This window comes from Trichechus manatus, unplaced genomic scaffold (assembly GCF_000243295.1).
Source record: "Trichechus manatus latirostris isolate Lorelei unplaced genomic scaffold, TriManLat1.0 scaffold00020, whole genome shotgun sequence".
Classification (NCBI taxonomy): domain Eukaryota; kingdom Metazoa; phylum Chordata; class Mammalia; order Sirenia; family Trichechidae; genus Trichechus; species Trichechus manatus.
Window position 1 is genome coordinate 17,500,594 of NW_004443956.1, and position 17,922 is coordinate 17,518,515.

General features: G+C 39.9%; 1 protein-coding gene across 2 annotated transcripts in view; it reads left to right on the forward strand.

Moving 5' to 3' along the window:
• Positions 1-17,922, forward strand: part of DPP6 (dipeptidyl peptidase like 6) — a 1,059,737-nt gene that overhangs the window by 493,863 nt on the left and 547,952 nt on the right. For both annotated transcript variants that reach the window (XM_004372755.2, XM_004372756.2), the window contains exon 3: positions 16,033-16,131. In XM_004372755.2, coding sequence (XP_004372812.1) covers positions 16,033-16,131 — 99 coding nt within the window. The remainder of the gene's footprint in view (positions 1-16,032; positions 16,132-17,922) is intronic.

Sequence of the window (17,922 nt, forward strand, 5' to 3'; positions counted from 1 at the left end):
TTTTGCCATCATATTTGAGAGACAGTTTTGCTGGATATATAATTCTTGGCTGGCAGTTTTTTTGTTTTTTGTTTTTTCCTTCAAGGCTTTATATATATCATCCCATTGCCTTTTTGCCTGCATGGTTTCTTCTGAGTAGTCCAAGCTTATTCTTATTGACTCTCCTTTGTAGATGACTTTTCATTTATCCCTAGCCTCTCTTAAATTCTGTTTATCTTTGGTTTTGGCAAGATGGATTAGAATATGTCTTGGTGACTTTCTTTTGGGATCTACCTTTTGCGGGGTTCGATGAGCATCTTAGATAGATATCTTCTCATCTTTCATAATATCAAGGAAGTCTTCTGCCAACAAATCTTTAACAATTCTCTCTGTATTTTCTGTTATCCCCTATGTTCTGGTATTCCCATTACTTGTAGGTTATCTCTCTTGATACAGTCCCACATAATTTGTAGGTTTCCTTCATTTTTTTTAATTCTTTTATCTGATTTTTCCTCAGATAAGTTAGTGTGAACTACTTTATCTTCAGTCTTAGTAATTCTGACTTCTACTGCCTCAGTTCTGCTTCTATGACTTTTTATTGAGTTGTCTAATTCTGAAATTTTGTTAATCTTCCGGATTTCTGATTGTTGTCTCTCTATGGATTCTTGCAGCCTATTAAATTTGTCATTATGCTCTTGAATAACCTTCTTAAGTTCCTCTATTGCTTTGTGTGTGTGTTCCTTGGTTTGTTCTGTGTTTTGCATGATTTCCTTCCTGATATCTTGAAGAGTTCTGTATGTTAATCTTTTGTATTCTTCCTCCAGTAATTCCAAGAAATTCTCTTCCTCCTGAAAATTTCTTGATTTTTGATTTTGGGAGCTTGCTGAAGCCATCATGTTCTGCCTTTTTATGTGATTCAATATTGACTGTTGTCTCCGAGCCATCAATAAGTTATTATATTTATTTATTTTATGTTTTCTTACTGTGTCGTATCTTCTTGTTTTGCTTTGTTTCAATATGCCCAAATAGGCTGCTCATATCAGCTAGTTTGATTATTGACACCTTTGAAGCTGTAATGTCCTGTCACCAGGTGGTTAGATTTGTTACTAGGTATGTGAGCCCAGGAGTCTGTTAACTTTTCTTGTATGGATTCAGCTCAGGTGTCCAGGTAGTCATTCACCAAGTGTGTGGTGCAGGTTCTCACCTACAGTCCTAGACAGGCATGGGTGATTGGTGTAGGCACAGGTATCTGGCTGCAGTAGGGGGTCACACACTGAGCAAGGCATGGGGCTCACGGCAGCCCCTGAGTGTCTGGAGGAAAGCATGTCCCTGTTCATTAGAGCATATAGGTGAGTGGGTTTTGCAGCCAGACTATGAGCACCCAATGCTGTTGGCTGTAAGGACTGGGGGGCACCTCTTATTCTTGGACCCTTGTCATGGGTGGCTAGGTGGTGTGAGTGGAACTACCAGTCCTCAGGCCCCTGATGTCGGCAGGTGAGAAACCTGCTTAATAGGCAGAGCAGTGTCAGATGTCACAAACCTGGTGCTTAACAGGTGAAACAGTTAAAGTTAGACTTCCAGTATATATCCTGCTGTACTGTGGTAATGAGGGCCTACACTGTTGAAATGGGCCCACACAAGTCTATGCAAGGGTGAAAGGCATTCAAAGTCCGGGTACCCCTTATGTCTGTGCCTAGGCAAATGAGCTGTTCCTACCCTGAGTTCCTGGCTTAGGGGAGCTGGCAGCTTATTTTTTCCCTGTTTGTTAATTTGTTCCCTCTGAAAGGCCAGGAAAATGGCTCAGGGCGCATGATGGGTCCTACTTCCAGCTCTGGGGACTCGGCAGTCGCTGAAGCTGGCCTGGTACCCAGTGCAGAGTAGGGAGGGGAGAGGTAAATGGGAGAGAGGTTTTTCCCAAATGGGGTGTTTTTTGATCCAAGCAGTAGGCCAGACGTAAGTACTTGTCTTTAGCTGATGGAGCACTGCTTTTCACTGGGTCTGGATGCCTAAATAGACTCTCTGCCGCTGGGCCTCTGCCAGTGTGGAAGACGCCTCCTGAGTGCCAGTGTTTGCCTCACCATGTATGTTAGCCAATCCAGCCTGAAGGGCCCTGGCTCCTTCCATGTCAGGTCTGGCAACTCCTCGCTACTTCCAAACTGTCTCTCTCTCCCCTCACCACTCAATCTGATTCTTCAACTTTGCCTTTGATGTTCAGGACTCCTAGATTGTCATATGCAATTGATTTACTCATTTTTTTGGGTCTTTGTTGTAAGAGGAACTACAGGAAGCATCTGACTACTCTTTCATATTGGCCCCGTCTCTGTATGCTTTTTCTTGCATTGCGAGTGAGGAAGACACTGATATTCTCTGGTGCTACAGTTATTGCTGTGAGAGATGAAAACTCCAGCGTGATCATATTTGCATTAAAATATCCCTGACATTTGACTTATTTGGATTTTTACATTAGAGAGGCTGGACTTTGATTTGTGATAGGAAACACTAGAACACTTTCAGGTGGTATGTAAATGAAAAGCCTTGGGTATTTGAAAGTCATGTTGAAGTCTGAGTTTAGGTTAGGGCCCAGCGTGGGCTGTCAGGATAGAAGACTCACTAGTCTTCTGGGTAGACACGTAGCATACAGATTATTTTTATGGGATTGAAACTCATTGCTATTTGATATAGGCCTAATGTCTGTAATTGTATTGCTAACTCTCAGCTTTTTTTTTTTTTTTTTAAATTCTGGAACAAATTCTTTTTTTTTAATTTATTTTTTTATTGTGCTTGAGATGAAGGTTTACAGAGCAAATTAATTTCTCATTAAGCACTTAATACACATATTGTTTTGTGACATTGGTTGCCAACCCTGAAACTTGTCAACACTCTCCCCTTCTTGACTTTGGGTTCCTCATTACCAGCTTTCCTGTCCCCTCATGCACTCTTGCCCTTGTCCCAGGTTTATGTGCCCATTTAGTCTTGTTTTGTTTTATGGGCCCTTCTAATCTTTGGCTGAAGGTGAACGTCAGGGGTGACTTCAGTACTCAGTTAAAAGGGTGTCTGGGAGCCATACTCTTGGGTTTCTCCAGTCTCTGTCAGGCCAGTAAGTCTTGCTTTTTCGTATGTGTGTGTGTGAGTTAGAATTTTGTTCTACCTGTTTTTCTCCAGCTCTGTCTGTGACCCTCTATTATTATCCCTGTCAGAGCAGTCAGTGGTGGTAGCCGGGCACTATCTAGTTGTGCTGGACTCAGTCTGGTGGAGGCTGTGGTAGTTGTGTTCCATTAATCCTTTGGACTAATCTCTCCTTGTATCTTTGGTTTTCTTCATTCTTCCTTGCTCCAGATGGGGTGACACCATTGGAGTATCTTAGATGGCCGCTCACAAGCTTTTAAGACCCCAGACACTACTCACCAAAGTAGAATGTAGAATATTTTCTTTATAAACTATGTTATGCCAATTGAGCTAGATGTTCCCTGAGACCATGTTCCCTACAGCCCTAAGCCCAGTAAGTTGGTCCCTTAGGGAGTTTGGATGCATCTTTGGAGCTTCTATAACCTTGCCTTGTACAGGTTGTGCTGGCTTCCCCAGTATTGTGTGTTGTTTTATGCTTCATCAAAGTTACCACTTATCTATTGTCTAGTTAGTGTTTATCCATCCCCACTCCTCCCCCCTCGTAACCATCAAAGATTGTTTCTTTCTGTGGGTAAACATTTTCATGAGTTTTTATAATAGTTGTCTTATACAATATTTGTCCTTTCGTGATTGACTTATTTCACTCAGCATAATGCCCTACAGATTCATCCATGCTGTGAGATGTTTTGCAGATTCATCATTGTTCTTTATCATTGCATCGTATTCCACTGTGTGTATGTACCATAGTTTATTTATTCATTTATCTGTTGATGAGCACTTAGGTTGTTTCCATCTCTTTGCTATTGTGAATAAAACTGCAGTGAACATAGGTGTGCATATGTCTGTTCCTGTGGAGGTTCTTATTTCTCTAGGATATATTCCTAGGAGTGGGATTGCTAGATCATATGCTATTCCTATTTCGAGTTTTTTAAGGAAACGCCATATTGTTTTCCAAAATGTTTGTACCATTTTGCCTTCCCACCAGTAGTGCATAAGAGTTCCAGTCTCCCCACAGCCTCTTCAACATTTGTTATTTTCTGTTTTTTTTTGATTCGTGCCAGTAATTTTGAGGTAGGATGGTATCTTACTATGGTTTTGATTTGCATTTCTCTAATGGCTAGTGATCGCAAGCATTTCCTCACGTGTCTGTTAGCCATCTGAATGTCTTGTTTGGTGAAGTGTCTGTTCATATCCTTTGCCCATTTTTTAATTGGATTATTTGTCTTTTTGTCATAGAGGTGTTGGGGATTTTCCTATAGACTTTAGAGATTAGACCTTTGTAGTATTTGGAACAAATTGTTATAAGCATTATATTGGAGAATAATATACATATTGGATACACTCATATACATAAATTGTATTATTTGATGAATTTTCACAAAGTGAACATGCTTGTGTAACCAGCATCCAGATCAAAAATAGAACGTACCTTGCATCCCAAAAGCCCCCCTCATGCCCTTTCTCCTCACTACTCCTCCCCTAAGGGTAACCGAATTTCTACCATCATAGTTTTGTCAGTTTTTATACATTTTATATTTATATTATAAATGTAATCGTTTATATATTTTACATTTACATTATAAATGTAATCACTTTTGTGCCTGGTTATTTTGCTCAGTATACTGTTTGTGAGGTTTATTGTTGTATTTTAGACTGTACCGGTACCAATTTTTAGCCCGTGAGGGATTATCTTATCATAAGATTCCACATAATCCATATGAAAAGTGCCAAATAGTTTAACGGTAACTTCATACGTTTTGTGTGTGTCATAGCAAGGAGCTCATATACCTGATTGTTTTTCAGTCTTCTAGAAATATGCATTTTACATCATAACTTCTAGGCCATTTTCTTTCTAGTCTCTTTTCCACGGTAAACACACCCTCCAAATCCAATGTCATCATATTCCATCTGTTATCAGTGACTATGACCCAAGTGCCTTATCATCAGAAGCACTGGCTACTTGAGTAGGTCTCCAGTGTTATTCCATTGCACTTGGACATCTGTGATTACCTTTCTTAGATTGTTTCTGTTCACACCCATCTGCCAGCTGGCCAGTTGGGGTGAGTAACGTCTACCCTGGTCATGAAACAGAGTTTTTTGCTGCTGCTGCTGTTGTATCTGAGTAAAGTTAATTTGTTAATACTGATTGAGACTGAGTGCTATAAATGGATGTTGCAGATGCTATTTATTATGGTAGTCCAGAATAGTGGAGAGATCATGAGGATAGGAAGTACTTGTGGAAGGCTTCCTGGAGTGTGAGGAATTAGAGAATCTGAAAGACAAATCAGTACATCGAAGGGGAGGAACCCAAGAGGAAGGATCATCAGGAGTCCTATGAAGCCTGGCGTGCTGGCTGGACAAGAGATTCTGGCCTGGCAGCCCTGAGGGGCATGCGGAATATCAGGAGAGAAGACTGAAGAGATGAGGTGGGATCCAGGCCCTGGAATTGAGGTTCTACAACAAGTGATACCTTATAACCATTTTTAGAATCTGTTGAAAACTATCAGTCATCTTATCATGAAGGGATGGGAAAGGCATGTATGTACACATACAAACTTGGGTACATTTTCAGGAAGTTCATGGACCTGGTAGAACCTATGGATTCTGCTTGAACAGTTATCTAAAATCCTGATGTCCTCTTGTATCTCTTAGAGTACATTGTCTGCAGAATACCTGAGTAAAATATTCAAACTGTGGGTGTTCTGTTGTTTCACAAAACAGGAAGCCTAGATGTAACAGACCCAGGATGGTTCAGTGGCTCAAAGATATCATCAGGGACCAGGCTGTCACCATCTTTCTCTGCTACTGTCATCAGCAAGTTGTAAAATGGCTGCCATGGCTCCAGACAGCATTTACCCACCAGACAGGGAGGAAGGTAGAGTCACAGAACTTCCCTCATGTGTCTGTATCTTTATCATGGAGGAACATATTCCCCTGAAGTTAGCCAAGAGACAGCTTATTTACTATAAGTATATTACGTGGCCTCCACATGTCTGTCAGTTTCTTGTACTGTGGGGGCTTGCGTGTTGCTATGATGCTGAAAGTTATGCCACTGGTATTTCAAATACCAGCAGGGTCACCCATAGTGGACAGGTTTTAGCTGAGCTTCCAGACTAAGAAAGACCGGAAAGAAGGACCTGGTGTTCTACTTCTGAAAAAAATCAGCCAATGAAAACCTTTGAATAGCAATGGAACATTATCTGATATAGTGCCAGAAGATGAGCCCCTCTGCAACAATGGGCTCACGCATAACAACAATTGTGAAGATGGTGCAGGAACAGGCAGTGTTTTGTTTTGTCATACATGGTGTCACTATAAGTCGGAACTGACTTGACGGCACCTAACAACAACAACATATTGCACGGTTGCCCTTAGCTGAAAGAGGTGATGGGAAAGCAACTATCTCCCATTTTTAGCCTCTTTTGTGGACGCCGAACTGCTGATTTGGAAGAAGAAAGAGAGGAAGTGGCCCTTAGGGAGGTGGCCTACAGTGTCTGCAACAACCAGCAAGACCCCATGATTTATGAAATGCTTTAGGAATGTGGTCCACATTTTTTGAACTTGAACATTGAGCTTGAATCATTCTTTAAATGGAAACAAATCTGAAAAGAGGAAATTCTGCCAGATTCCCATAAAAGAAAAGATCAGTTTACACTGCTGCTAACCTTATAGTTAGTTGCAAACTTCCAAAGTGCTGAGAAGTGGCTCCCTAGGAGCATCTTAACAGTCTCCGTTTTGACTTTCCATCATTAGTTCTAGAAGGATTGTTAGGAGTATCTTGCTTATTTATTGAATCCTTACATTAAAGAGCCATTTATCTGAAGGATGGAGAGAAATGTTTATTATTCATGCTTGCATTAGTACTATGAGCTAAGGCAATTGTATGTACATATTTATCCATAAAGAGACATTTTAAAAAGCACTGCTACATTATGGATACTATTTTAAAGGCACAGTTGTATATAAACCAGGAAAAGGAGTAAATGTTATCCTGGTGTCCTCGTCTTCTCTGGAGTGTTTTGCCTGGTTTAGATGAGAGCCTATTGGTTTCAAATTAATTTTGAGTATCTTAGGGACCATGTGTTACAAAGGGTTGGCTGATCTAGCAGTCAACCATTTTGGGGAAGATTCTGGCCAACAGTAACCAAAGACAGCAATTCTAGAATCAAAGTCGAGTTGCTAGATGAGATTCTGGAACATAGAAATCTATGCTATGTTAACATTAGAGGACTGAAGATAAATTGTCCAAAATGAACTAGGCAGGTCAGGGGACTGGTAGGATTAAGTCCCAGTCTGAAATCCCTGGAAATATGCATATTACCTTGTAAATGTTACCTTATATAGAACATTACCTTATAAAGGCCAAAAAGGGTCTTTGCCAATATGATTAAGAGTCTTGAGATGGGGAAATTATCCTGAAACATCAAGGTGGACCCTAAATGCAATCACGTGTCCTTATTAAGAGGGAAGCAGTGGGAGATTCAACACAGACCAAAAAGGAGAAGGCAAAGTGGTCACGGGGCAGAGATTGGAGGTCTGCAGCCACAAGCCAAAGAGTACCCGGAGCTGTCAGAAGGTGCTAGACACAAGAAATGGATTCTCCCCTAGAGCCTACAGAGGGAGCATGTCCCCGCCAACACCAGATTTTGACTCAGCGATAATGATTTCAGGCTCCTGGCCTCCAGAACTGTAAGAGGGTAAATTGGTTGTTATAAGCCATCCAAGATTGTGGTCATTTGTAACAGTAGCCACAGGAAGTTACTTCAAGGGTACTGCCTCTGGCGATTTTATAGCAGCCATGTCTTACAGACAGTCATAGTGTGGACTTGTGAGCGATCAGAACTAGACGAAGACATGCTCTTAGCACATCTGGCACCATGAAACAGATGGGGATCGTGTCGTGTGCCTCCTCTTTCTCTTGCTCCTGCCCACTCTTCTCTCACCTCTGGGGGGACACGTCTAGGTTTCAAAATTCGGTTCTTTATTACCTCTACCACCACGGAAGGAACTGAAACTCATTCGCAGTAAAGGGTATATTGGTGGTTTTCAACATTTTGAGAGGAAAAGCAATACTTATCTCCAACTTGAACTTAATTCTTTTTATTATTTTATTTACATGCATTAAACAGGTATAAACTCTACTTACAATTCATACGAAATGAACAGAAACAGGAAAATTAAATGCAGATCAATCAACAAAGCCAGTAAAATTCAAATTAAAAATATACATTGTATGTGTAGTCATCCAAAAATCCTCCCTTAAATAGTGTATATTGTATTTGCAGTTGTGGTGCAGGTATTTTGAGTTTAATATGCTTATCCTACTGTGCACTGGATGAAGAATGGTTTCACCCACCATTTTCTCTACTGAAAGCACTGCACAGCTTTGTTCATACAGCAAACAGAGGTCGTTTGGGAAGGTTAAAGTATTGAACTTGGTATTGGTGCATGGTGAAGACGCATGCTAGCTCAGGCACTAAAATCAGGTGCAGATATATGCTTATGATCAGAATATGACTTTAATAAATAGAAAAAAATAAACATAAAAATATATTAACAACAAAAAGAACCACAATAATAATGCTTCTCTCATACCATCAAGTCTAAACAAGTCTCCAGATAATACTTCTTTTATCCATTTCTGATTTTAGTTCTTCTGGTATTTATTTCTGTGGTTCTTAATATTATACCTACATATTAATGTTCACATGACAATGCTCACTTACATTTCCTCCCACTTCCTTTTCTTCATCATGGGTTATAAAAGCTATAAAGTTATTTTTAAATCTTCTATAGACTAGTTTCATAACTTTTTATAAAAATTTCTCTATGTATAAATTTCTTGTTCCTTTCATCCTAAATGGTATCTCTTGACTCCTCACTAGATGAGATGGGGGAATTGGCATGCCAGAAAGACCTTTTCCTCAATCCCGGCACCCTACTGCCGACTCTTTCTCTCAGATTTAATATGTACAACCTCTTTTCTTACTTTAATAAACTCTCCCCTGAAATAATGGTAGGTTGATTTTTTAAAACTGGACAAAGAACATGTTTTGGTCTTTGTTTCTGATTTCCTAAAAATAACCCTGGGAATTTGCCAGCAAGGGAGGTCCCTTTATGTGCAAATGTAGTGGGAGCTCCAAAGACCACACTCAGGATTCATTTCTGAAAGGGAGGGGGGCACAATGCAATCAATTGTCTGTATTCCTAAGTAGATACTTACACAATGTTATGGAATGAATTGTGTCCCCCAAAAATCTGTGTCAACTTGGCTAGGCCATGATTCCCAGTATTATGTGGTTGTCCACCATTTTATGATCTGTTGTGATTATCCTATGTGTTATAAATCCTACCTCTGTGATGTTAATGGAGCCCTGGTGGTACAGTGGTTAAGAGCTCAGCTGCTAACCAATTAGTCAGCAGTTTGAATCCAGCAGACACTGCTTGGAAATCCTACGGGGCAGTTCTACTCTGTCCTATAGAGTCACTATGAGTTGGAATCCACTAGATGGCAATGGGTTTTTTTTTTTTTTTAAATGATGTTAATGAGGTAGGATTAGAGGCAGTTATATTAATTTCAACACTAGCATTGCCTGCCTGATATTTCCTACATTTTGTGATTGTACTGACTTTTGAAAAAGTTGTGAGCATGGCAGGATCTGTGAAGAATGTCAGCATTCAGGGTGCACTGGAAATGAGGTTAGTGTTGGTCTCACTAAGTCACCACTCATCTTTGGAGAAGCCACCTAACCCCTCAGTTGCTAACAAAAGCAGAATCCTACAAGAAATTTCTGACTAATATGGGTAGATTTTCTTTGTTACAAAATTAGGTTTGTCAGCAGCTAATCCATATTTGCAGAGATTGAAATCACCGCGAGAGGTCATGCTTCAGGTGCAACCACTTAATCCATTTTGTTGTTGTTAGCTGCCATTGAGCAGACTCCAACTCATAGCAACCTTATGTACAACAGAATGAAATGCTGCTCAGTCATGCGTCATCCTCACAATCACCAGCATGTTCGAGTCTATGGTGGTGGCCAGACCCCTAACCAAGGGTCTCTCTTGCCCTTGCTGTCCCTCTACTTCACCAAACATGATGTCCTTTAACAGCAATTGATTCCTCCTGATGAAATATCCAAAGCAAGCAAGTCAGGCAAAGTTTTGTTGTTATGAGCCATAAGGTTTTGATTGGCTAATTTTTGGAAGTAGATCGCCAGGCCTTCTTCCTATTCTGTCTTCGTTTGAAAGCTTCACTGAAATCCGCCCACCATGGATGACCCTGCTGATGTTTGAAATAGTGGTGGCATAGCTTCCAGTATCATAGCAACATGCAAGCCACCCCAGTACAACAAACTGACAGATGGGTGATGGTAATCCATTTTAGGGAAATGGAATTTGTTTCTAATTTTAAAAGTTTCTGGAGAAGGGATTCCAAAATGTTCTCCAATAATTTTACTATTTAACCTTGTAATGATTTAACAAGATGTGAAGAAAGGAGCCTTAGTACTTGGCATTGAATGCTGGCCTGTACTGCACATCACTGTAGATCGCAGTATGACTTTTCATGCGGTTACTCTAACCAGAGTGCCACATTAATTACAAGTGCTGCATGGTTATCCACAATCTATCAATTTAAAGGGATATAGAAGACTTCCCAAGAGCCCCCAAATTGCCTTCAGGATAAAATCCAAACTATAAAAGATACTGGCCACTTCATGTTATCTCCAACTCTGTGTTGATTTCCAGTTTAAATTGGCAGATTGGACAAAAAAACCCTTCCCCTTTTGACTTTAAGCACATAGAAGTGATAGAAAAACAAGTAATAAAGCCATAGCTGCACTGAAAAACAAGAAGGGGAATTCTTATATACCTTGAATGGTGATGTTTCTTTGAAGGAAGGAACAGGTAGACATGGTATTTTCAGTCACATCATATGCATGTGAAAGCTTTACAATGAATAAGGAAGACCAAAGAAGAATTGATGCCTTTGAATTATGGTGTTGGTGAAGAATAATAAATTATACCATGGACTTCCAGAAGAATGAACAAATCTGTCTTGGATGAAGTACAGCCAGAATGCTCCTTAGAAGCAAGGATTGTGAGACTTCGTCTCACATACTTTGGACATATTATCAGGAGGGACTGATTAGTTCCTGGAGAAGGACATCATGCTTAGTAAAGTAGAGGGTCAGTGAAAAAGAGGAAGACTCTCAACGAGATGGACACAACACAGTGGCTGCAACAATGATCTCAAACGTAGCAACGATTGTGAAGATGGCACAGGACCAGGCAGTGTTTTGTTCTATGGTACATAGGGTTGCTGTGAGTTGGAACCAACTCAGCAACACCTAAGAACCACAACAACAACAACATACACAGTCAGAGATGCACCATTTCAACAATTTTTACATGTACAATCCAGTGACTTTGGTTAAATTCTTCAAGTTGTGTTACCATTCTCATTATTCTTTTCCACATTATTCTAATGCTATTAATGGCACTTTTTAGGGTTTTTGTTTTTTTATTCTAAATGTGATAAATGAGCTTACAGTTATGGAATAAGAGCAAATGGTTTTGAAAAAGAACTGAGTAGAAATTAAAATATAATTACTTGCATTTTAAAACTCAGCAGATAGGTCAACGTACAATCTGAACATGCTGAAGAAAAATTTAATAAAGAAATCTCTCAATATTCCAAAGAGATAGATAAATGGAAAATACGAAAGAAAAAGTTATAGATATGGAGGTTGGACCTAGAAGTTCCTACACTGGGCCAATTGGAATTCTGGAAGGAGGGAATAGAGTGATGGAGAAGCAATATTGAATGAGAATTATTGAGAATATTTCTGATGTGAAGAAAGATAAGAAATCTTAGACTGAAAATACTGCTGAATATTAAGCAGAATTTTTTTTTTTAAATCCACAACTGGACATTTTCTGATGGAATTTTAGAATACAGACTATAATGAGAGAATTTGGCTTCCTTTCCAGCCTCTTCCAACTCATGCTGTCTGCCTCAGCAATGCCCATGCCACCATCACAGGTTCCTGAAAATACCACACTCACTGTGACCTCCATGCCTTTGAAATGCTTCCTAGCTTGAATGTTCCTCTGATACAAGAGGAACTTTGATAGCAGGATCTTTCCTCAAGAAAGCCTTTCCAGAATGCCCCCAACTTTCTTATTCTCCAGTCCCCCTAAATGTTTGTGTGGTAGGTCTCTTTCTACCAGCACTGCTCCTGTTACCTGTGGTTCTTCCTTTGATTCTGGCTCCCATTGCTCTGGGAACTTCTCGGAGTCAGTTATAAGATCCTTCCATTTTGTTTCTTCAGAGCTCAGTATGGTTCCTGGAGCATGGCAGTCACTCCTGCTCATTCGCTTCTGAGATGATTTTTTGAATTCATAAAACTGTAACTAAATTCATTAGTTAGATAATAACTCAATGTGTCAACAAATTATTGAGTTCTGGACAGGTCAGCTGTGAGTTTCTTAAGGTGGCTCAGCTAATTATTGACAGTTAAGTGTCCTGGCTTGAACTGAGTACTTTTTTAAATTGTTTGTTTATTGTGGTAAAATATACACAACATAAAATTTTTTGTTTTAGCTATTTTCAAGAATACAATTCAGTGGCAATAATCACACTCACAGTGTTGTGCCACCATTACCACTATTTGTTTCCAAAACTTTTTCATCACCCAAACTCTGTACCCATTAATAACTTCCTGTCTTCCAATGCCTGCCTAGCCTCTGATAACTACTATTCTGTGTTCTGCCTCTATACATTTGTCTATTCGAGATATTTCATGTAAATAAGATCATAGAATATTTGTACTTTCGTGACTAACTTATTTCACTCAGCATAATGTTTTCAAGGTTCTTCCATGTAATAGCGTATATCAGAGAGCTGCATTTCTCTTTATGGCTGAATAATATTCTGTTTTATGGATAGATCACATTTTGTCATCTGTTGATGGACGTGGATTGTTTTCACCTTTTGGCTATTATGAATAATGCTGCAATGGACATTGGTGTACAAATATGTTTGAGTCCTTGCTTTCAAATTTTTTGTGTATATACCTAAGAGTGAGATTGCTGGATCATATATAATTCTGTGTTTAACTTTTTGAGAAACTGCTAAACTGTTTTCCACAGCAGCTGCACTGTTTTGCAATCCCAGCAGCAATGCATGAGGGTTCCATTTTCTCTACATCCTCACCAACACTGGTTATTTTCCATTTTTCTGATAATAGTCATCTTAGTGGGTATAAAATTGTATCTCATTGTGATTTTGATTTGTATTTCTGTAATGACTAATAATGTTGAGCCTCTTTTTATGTGCTTTTTGGCCATTTGTGTATCTTCTTTGGCCAAATGTCTATTCAAATCCTTAGCCTGTTTTGTAATTGAATTATTTGTCCTTTTGTTGTTGACTCATAGAAGTCTCTTATACATTTGAACTGGGTACTTTTTATAGTATATGTCACAATGCTTCCACCACAAATTGTCCCTGAATAAAAGCCTTATGATAAGTTTAAGTGCCTTTATAAACCAGAAAAGTGACAATTTAAAAAAAAAAAAAAATTTTTGACAAATAGATAATCATTTATAAAAGCACAGTTTCTGGAAAGGCCTTAAGTTGCCTTTCCGTCCCTAGCCCACATTTTGTTTAAAGGGAAGTCTTGCATTCTTTCCCCATTAGAAATATGGATAACTCAAAATGTGGAGCTAGAATCTTCCCTTGCATAATGAAATTTAGTCAAATTTAAGCTTTAATATGATTATTATGATCACATACTTAAGAAGGGTGTCTTGAAAGTTTTTGTATGTCTTAATTACTAGATCACAGTGTAACTTTACTAGATTCAGGCCAAGTAATCTTAAGAATATTATTTATGGTCTGTTTTCTTACTGAAACCTATCATATTCTAAGTTGAGTGTCTTTTTCCAAGGCTGCTTCAATTTCAGATCCGAAATTGAGGGAAGACCTTGATGTTCTTGTCTAGGAATTGGAATAGCTTCACATAGAAGCCTGTCTGAAAATCAGGCCACCTTCAGTTGCTTCGTTTCAGAATTTTCAGAAGACTTTTACACCACTAATCCTAATCCTACTTGAGGAGCCCTGGTGGTGTGTAGTTAAGAGATTGGATGCTAACCGAAAGGTCAGCAGTTCAAATCCACCAGCTGCTCCTTGGAAACCCTATGCGGCGATTCTACTCTGTCTTATGGGGTCGCTAGGAGTCAGAATTGGCTCAACATCATTGAGTTTCATTTGGGTTTTTAATCCTACTTGATATTCAAAAAACCAGTCAATATACAAAGTACCACGTGACTTTTCTGGCGCCTCAGTAATTTACAACATCCAAAGAGTCAAAAAGGAAAAAGAGCAAAATAGACATAAACTCTACGTACTAGACTCCCAGAGGAAGCTTCGGGGATTTCACTCAGAGATTACTTATTCTTATTTTATTAGATAATTCTAATAAATGTTCATGCTGTTTTCCCAAGCTGCCACAGATTTAGAAACAGAAAATTACAAGAGCAAGGGTACTGTTGAGGACAAGCAGTGATACCACAAGAAGTGAAAGCTACTGGTTCCACAGCCAGGAACTGAAAAGAGAAACAGACAAAACAGACATAGAAATGCATAAACACTACACGATCTGAAGCCACATGATGCCGAATGCACACAGCTCTACCCATCCTAATTAGCAATGAGGATACCCACGCATAAGAGTACAACACAAAATTGATGTCATGAAGACCCTGAGCCATCAAGAGAAGTGCGACTACATTCAGCATTTTCTGTTAAGGAGGGCTGGGAAGTAAATAAGTATTCTGCATAGACAGTGCACATTACAAATGGTTAAATGAAGATAGTGTCTGGAGTTTCTGAGGTGAGCGTATTGATGTGGCAGGAGCCGGAGTGGTTTAATGGACTGGCCCTCACATGCTTTGTCTGATAGCTCAGACTCTCAGGGTCGGACAATCTGCCTGCTTCTTTGCAGTTCTTTGTCTTTCTAAAGCAGATAAATGGATGTTTGTGCCTCTAATGGACAAATCCTCTTCTGAGGATGATCTGAAACACTGGAAGCTTTGACTTCCAGAAATAGGATCAAAGCTGCCAGGTTTGAAAAGTCTCACCCACTGGTATCGTTAATGAAACATCTCCTTTTTGGGGGCAATATTAGTTTAGTACTTTCATAATTCCACTTCTAAGCAGAGTAATCAAAATGTGGCAGCATGGAACCTGGTAGTTTGCACACTGACGTGTGGGGAGTGACCCCGTCTGAACAAGAACTAATTCACAACCCAGAGGCAGCCAGAGGCAAATGAAACTTCTAGAGAGTAAACATCTAAGGAACCTTTTATTTGTCTTTGAACATAGCACCCAACATTCTGCCTGTGGTTAGTGGTATTTAATAAATCATTAATGAATGATGGGAGCTCTGGTGGCGCAGTGGTTAAGAGCTTGGCTGCTAACCAAAAGGTCTGCAGTTTGAATCCACCAGCCGATCCTTGGAAACCCTATGGGGCAGTTCTCTTCTGTCCTATAGGGTCACTATGGGTTGGAATTGACTTAACGGCAATGAGTTTGGTTTGGTTTTGGTTTAGTATCCCAGTAGTGAATTTACTATGCTTCAGGTTCATAAATCAGTCTCGAAACAATTATTTACCATCATACTTAGGAAATGTGATTATTTGTGGCAAGTGGAAGAGGAAATGATGCCATTTTTTTCTGAATGGTGATCTCCTAAGCATAGATTTGATAGTTTAATAACAAAGCTGTGACTGGCTATTGTTCACCATTTATATATAGAAATCATGTGTAATACCATGTATACTATTTCTGAGTGGCAATGACTGTTTTATGATTCTTTCCTCCTACCAAAAAAAAAAAGTTTAGCTATTTGCCTCATTCTTTTCCAGCGGAAGATAACAGTCTGTCTCAGAAGAAGAAGGTGACCGTGGAAGACCTATTCAGCGAAGATTTCAAAATTCACGACCCTGAGGCTAAATGGATAAGCGGTGAGTCCTGAGTCCTGCGTGCACATGAGAAAACGTACCCCCACTCCCTGCGGCTTTTCCTTACTCTGGGTTTACTCGTTGGTCTCTCTCAAATTCTCTCTTTGGCTATAGATTGCATCCAGAGAGCTTTTACTGTGATAACCATCTTATTCTCATTCTAAGAAAATGTAGCTCCGGTGAAATGGAGACGCTCCTGTTTTACCTGGTGTTGTTACGTCACAGACGTCAGCATGGCATCAACCCCATGAGACGTGGGCCAGCCAAGGATGCTTTCCACTCTGCCACCTCCCTGAACCATTACTTCTCAGATAGAGCTATGCATTGTTGCTAAGCAACAGGAGTATCTAGGGACACGGCCGAGCCTGCCTTTCTTCTCCACCTTTTTTAGCCTCGTTTCTGCTCTCCTTGCTTTCACTCTCACTAGGTAGAGGGGCCAAGGGTAGGTAAAAGGATTCCTATAGAATACTGCCAAGTGGATGAAACAGTGGAACCAGTGCACATATGCAGATAAAGTTATTTTCTCTTGAATAATCAGCATAAAATCTAGTTTTCTTATTTTGGTGGGATTTTTTTAAACAAAAAATAAAGTTGAGATACAACTATTGGTCTCTTCTCATCCCAAGCAAAGGAGAGTGAAGAAAACCAAAGACTCAAGGGAACAATTAGTCCAAAGGACCCATGGACCACATGAACCACAGCCTGCATGACCCCAAGACCAGAAGCACTAGATGGTGGCTGGCTACCACTACCAATCGCTTACCACTGCCTGCTGCTCTAACTGGGGTCACAACAGAGGGTTCTGGACAGAGTCAGAGTAAATTATAGAACAAAAAAATCAAATTCACAAAAAAAGAACAGACTTACTTGTCTGACAGAGTCTAGAGGAACCCCCAAGACGATGACCCTAAGACACCCTTCTGACCTGGAACTGAATCCGTTCCCAGCCAACAATAGACAAGCACAGAAGATAAACAGCAATACCTGAGAGGAACGTACTCCTTAGAACAATCAGTTATATGAGATCGAAAGGGCATTATCTGTCCAAAAGCAAAGATGAGAAGGCAGGAAAGTGCAGAAAATCAGGACAAAAGAAAATGGGGAAACCAGGGTGGAAATAGGAAGAGTGCTGACACATTGAGGGGAATGAAACCAAGGTCATCAAACACTGTATGTACAAACTATCGAAGGGGAAACTAATTTGCTCTGTAAACTTTCACCTAATGTACAATAAAAAAAAGAAATAAAGTTAAAAACAACTAACATTAAAAGTACTCTTTTAAGGAATGCAGAGTTTAAAAAAAAAGTAGAAGCCAGGGTTGTTTTTGTTGTTGGGTGTCGTTGAGACAGCCCGTGACTCATGGCAACCCCAAGCACAAGAGAAGAAACACTACCTGGTCCTACACCATCCCCACCATTGGGTGTGGATTGGACCATTGTGATTCATAGGGTTTTCACTGGCTGATTTTTTTAAGTAGCTTGCCAGGCCTTTCGTCCTAGTCCATCTTAGTCTACAAGCTCCACGAAACCTATTCAGCATCATAGCAACATGCAAGCCTCCACTGACAGATGGGTGGTGCCTGCACATGAGGTACATTGGGCGGGAATGGAACCCTGGTCTCCCCTGTGGAAGGTGACAATTCTACTACTGAACGACCAGTACACCCATGAAGCTGGGGTAAAAGGCAATATATTCATAATACGTTTTTTGGTTTTAGAGTCATCAAAGAATGGTCCAGAACATAACCAGTGTCCTCTAATTGGGTGTGGAATATTGTTTAGAGTACATTCGTG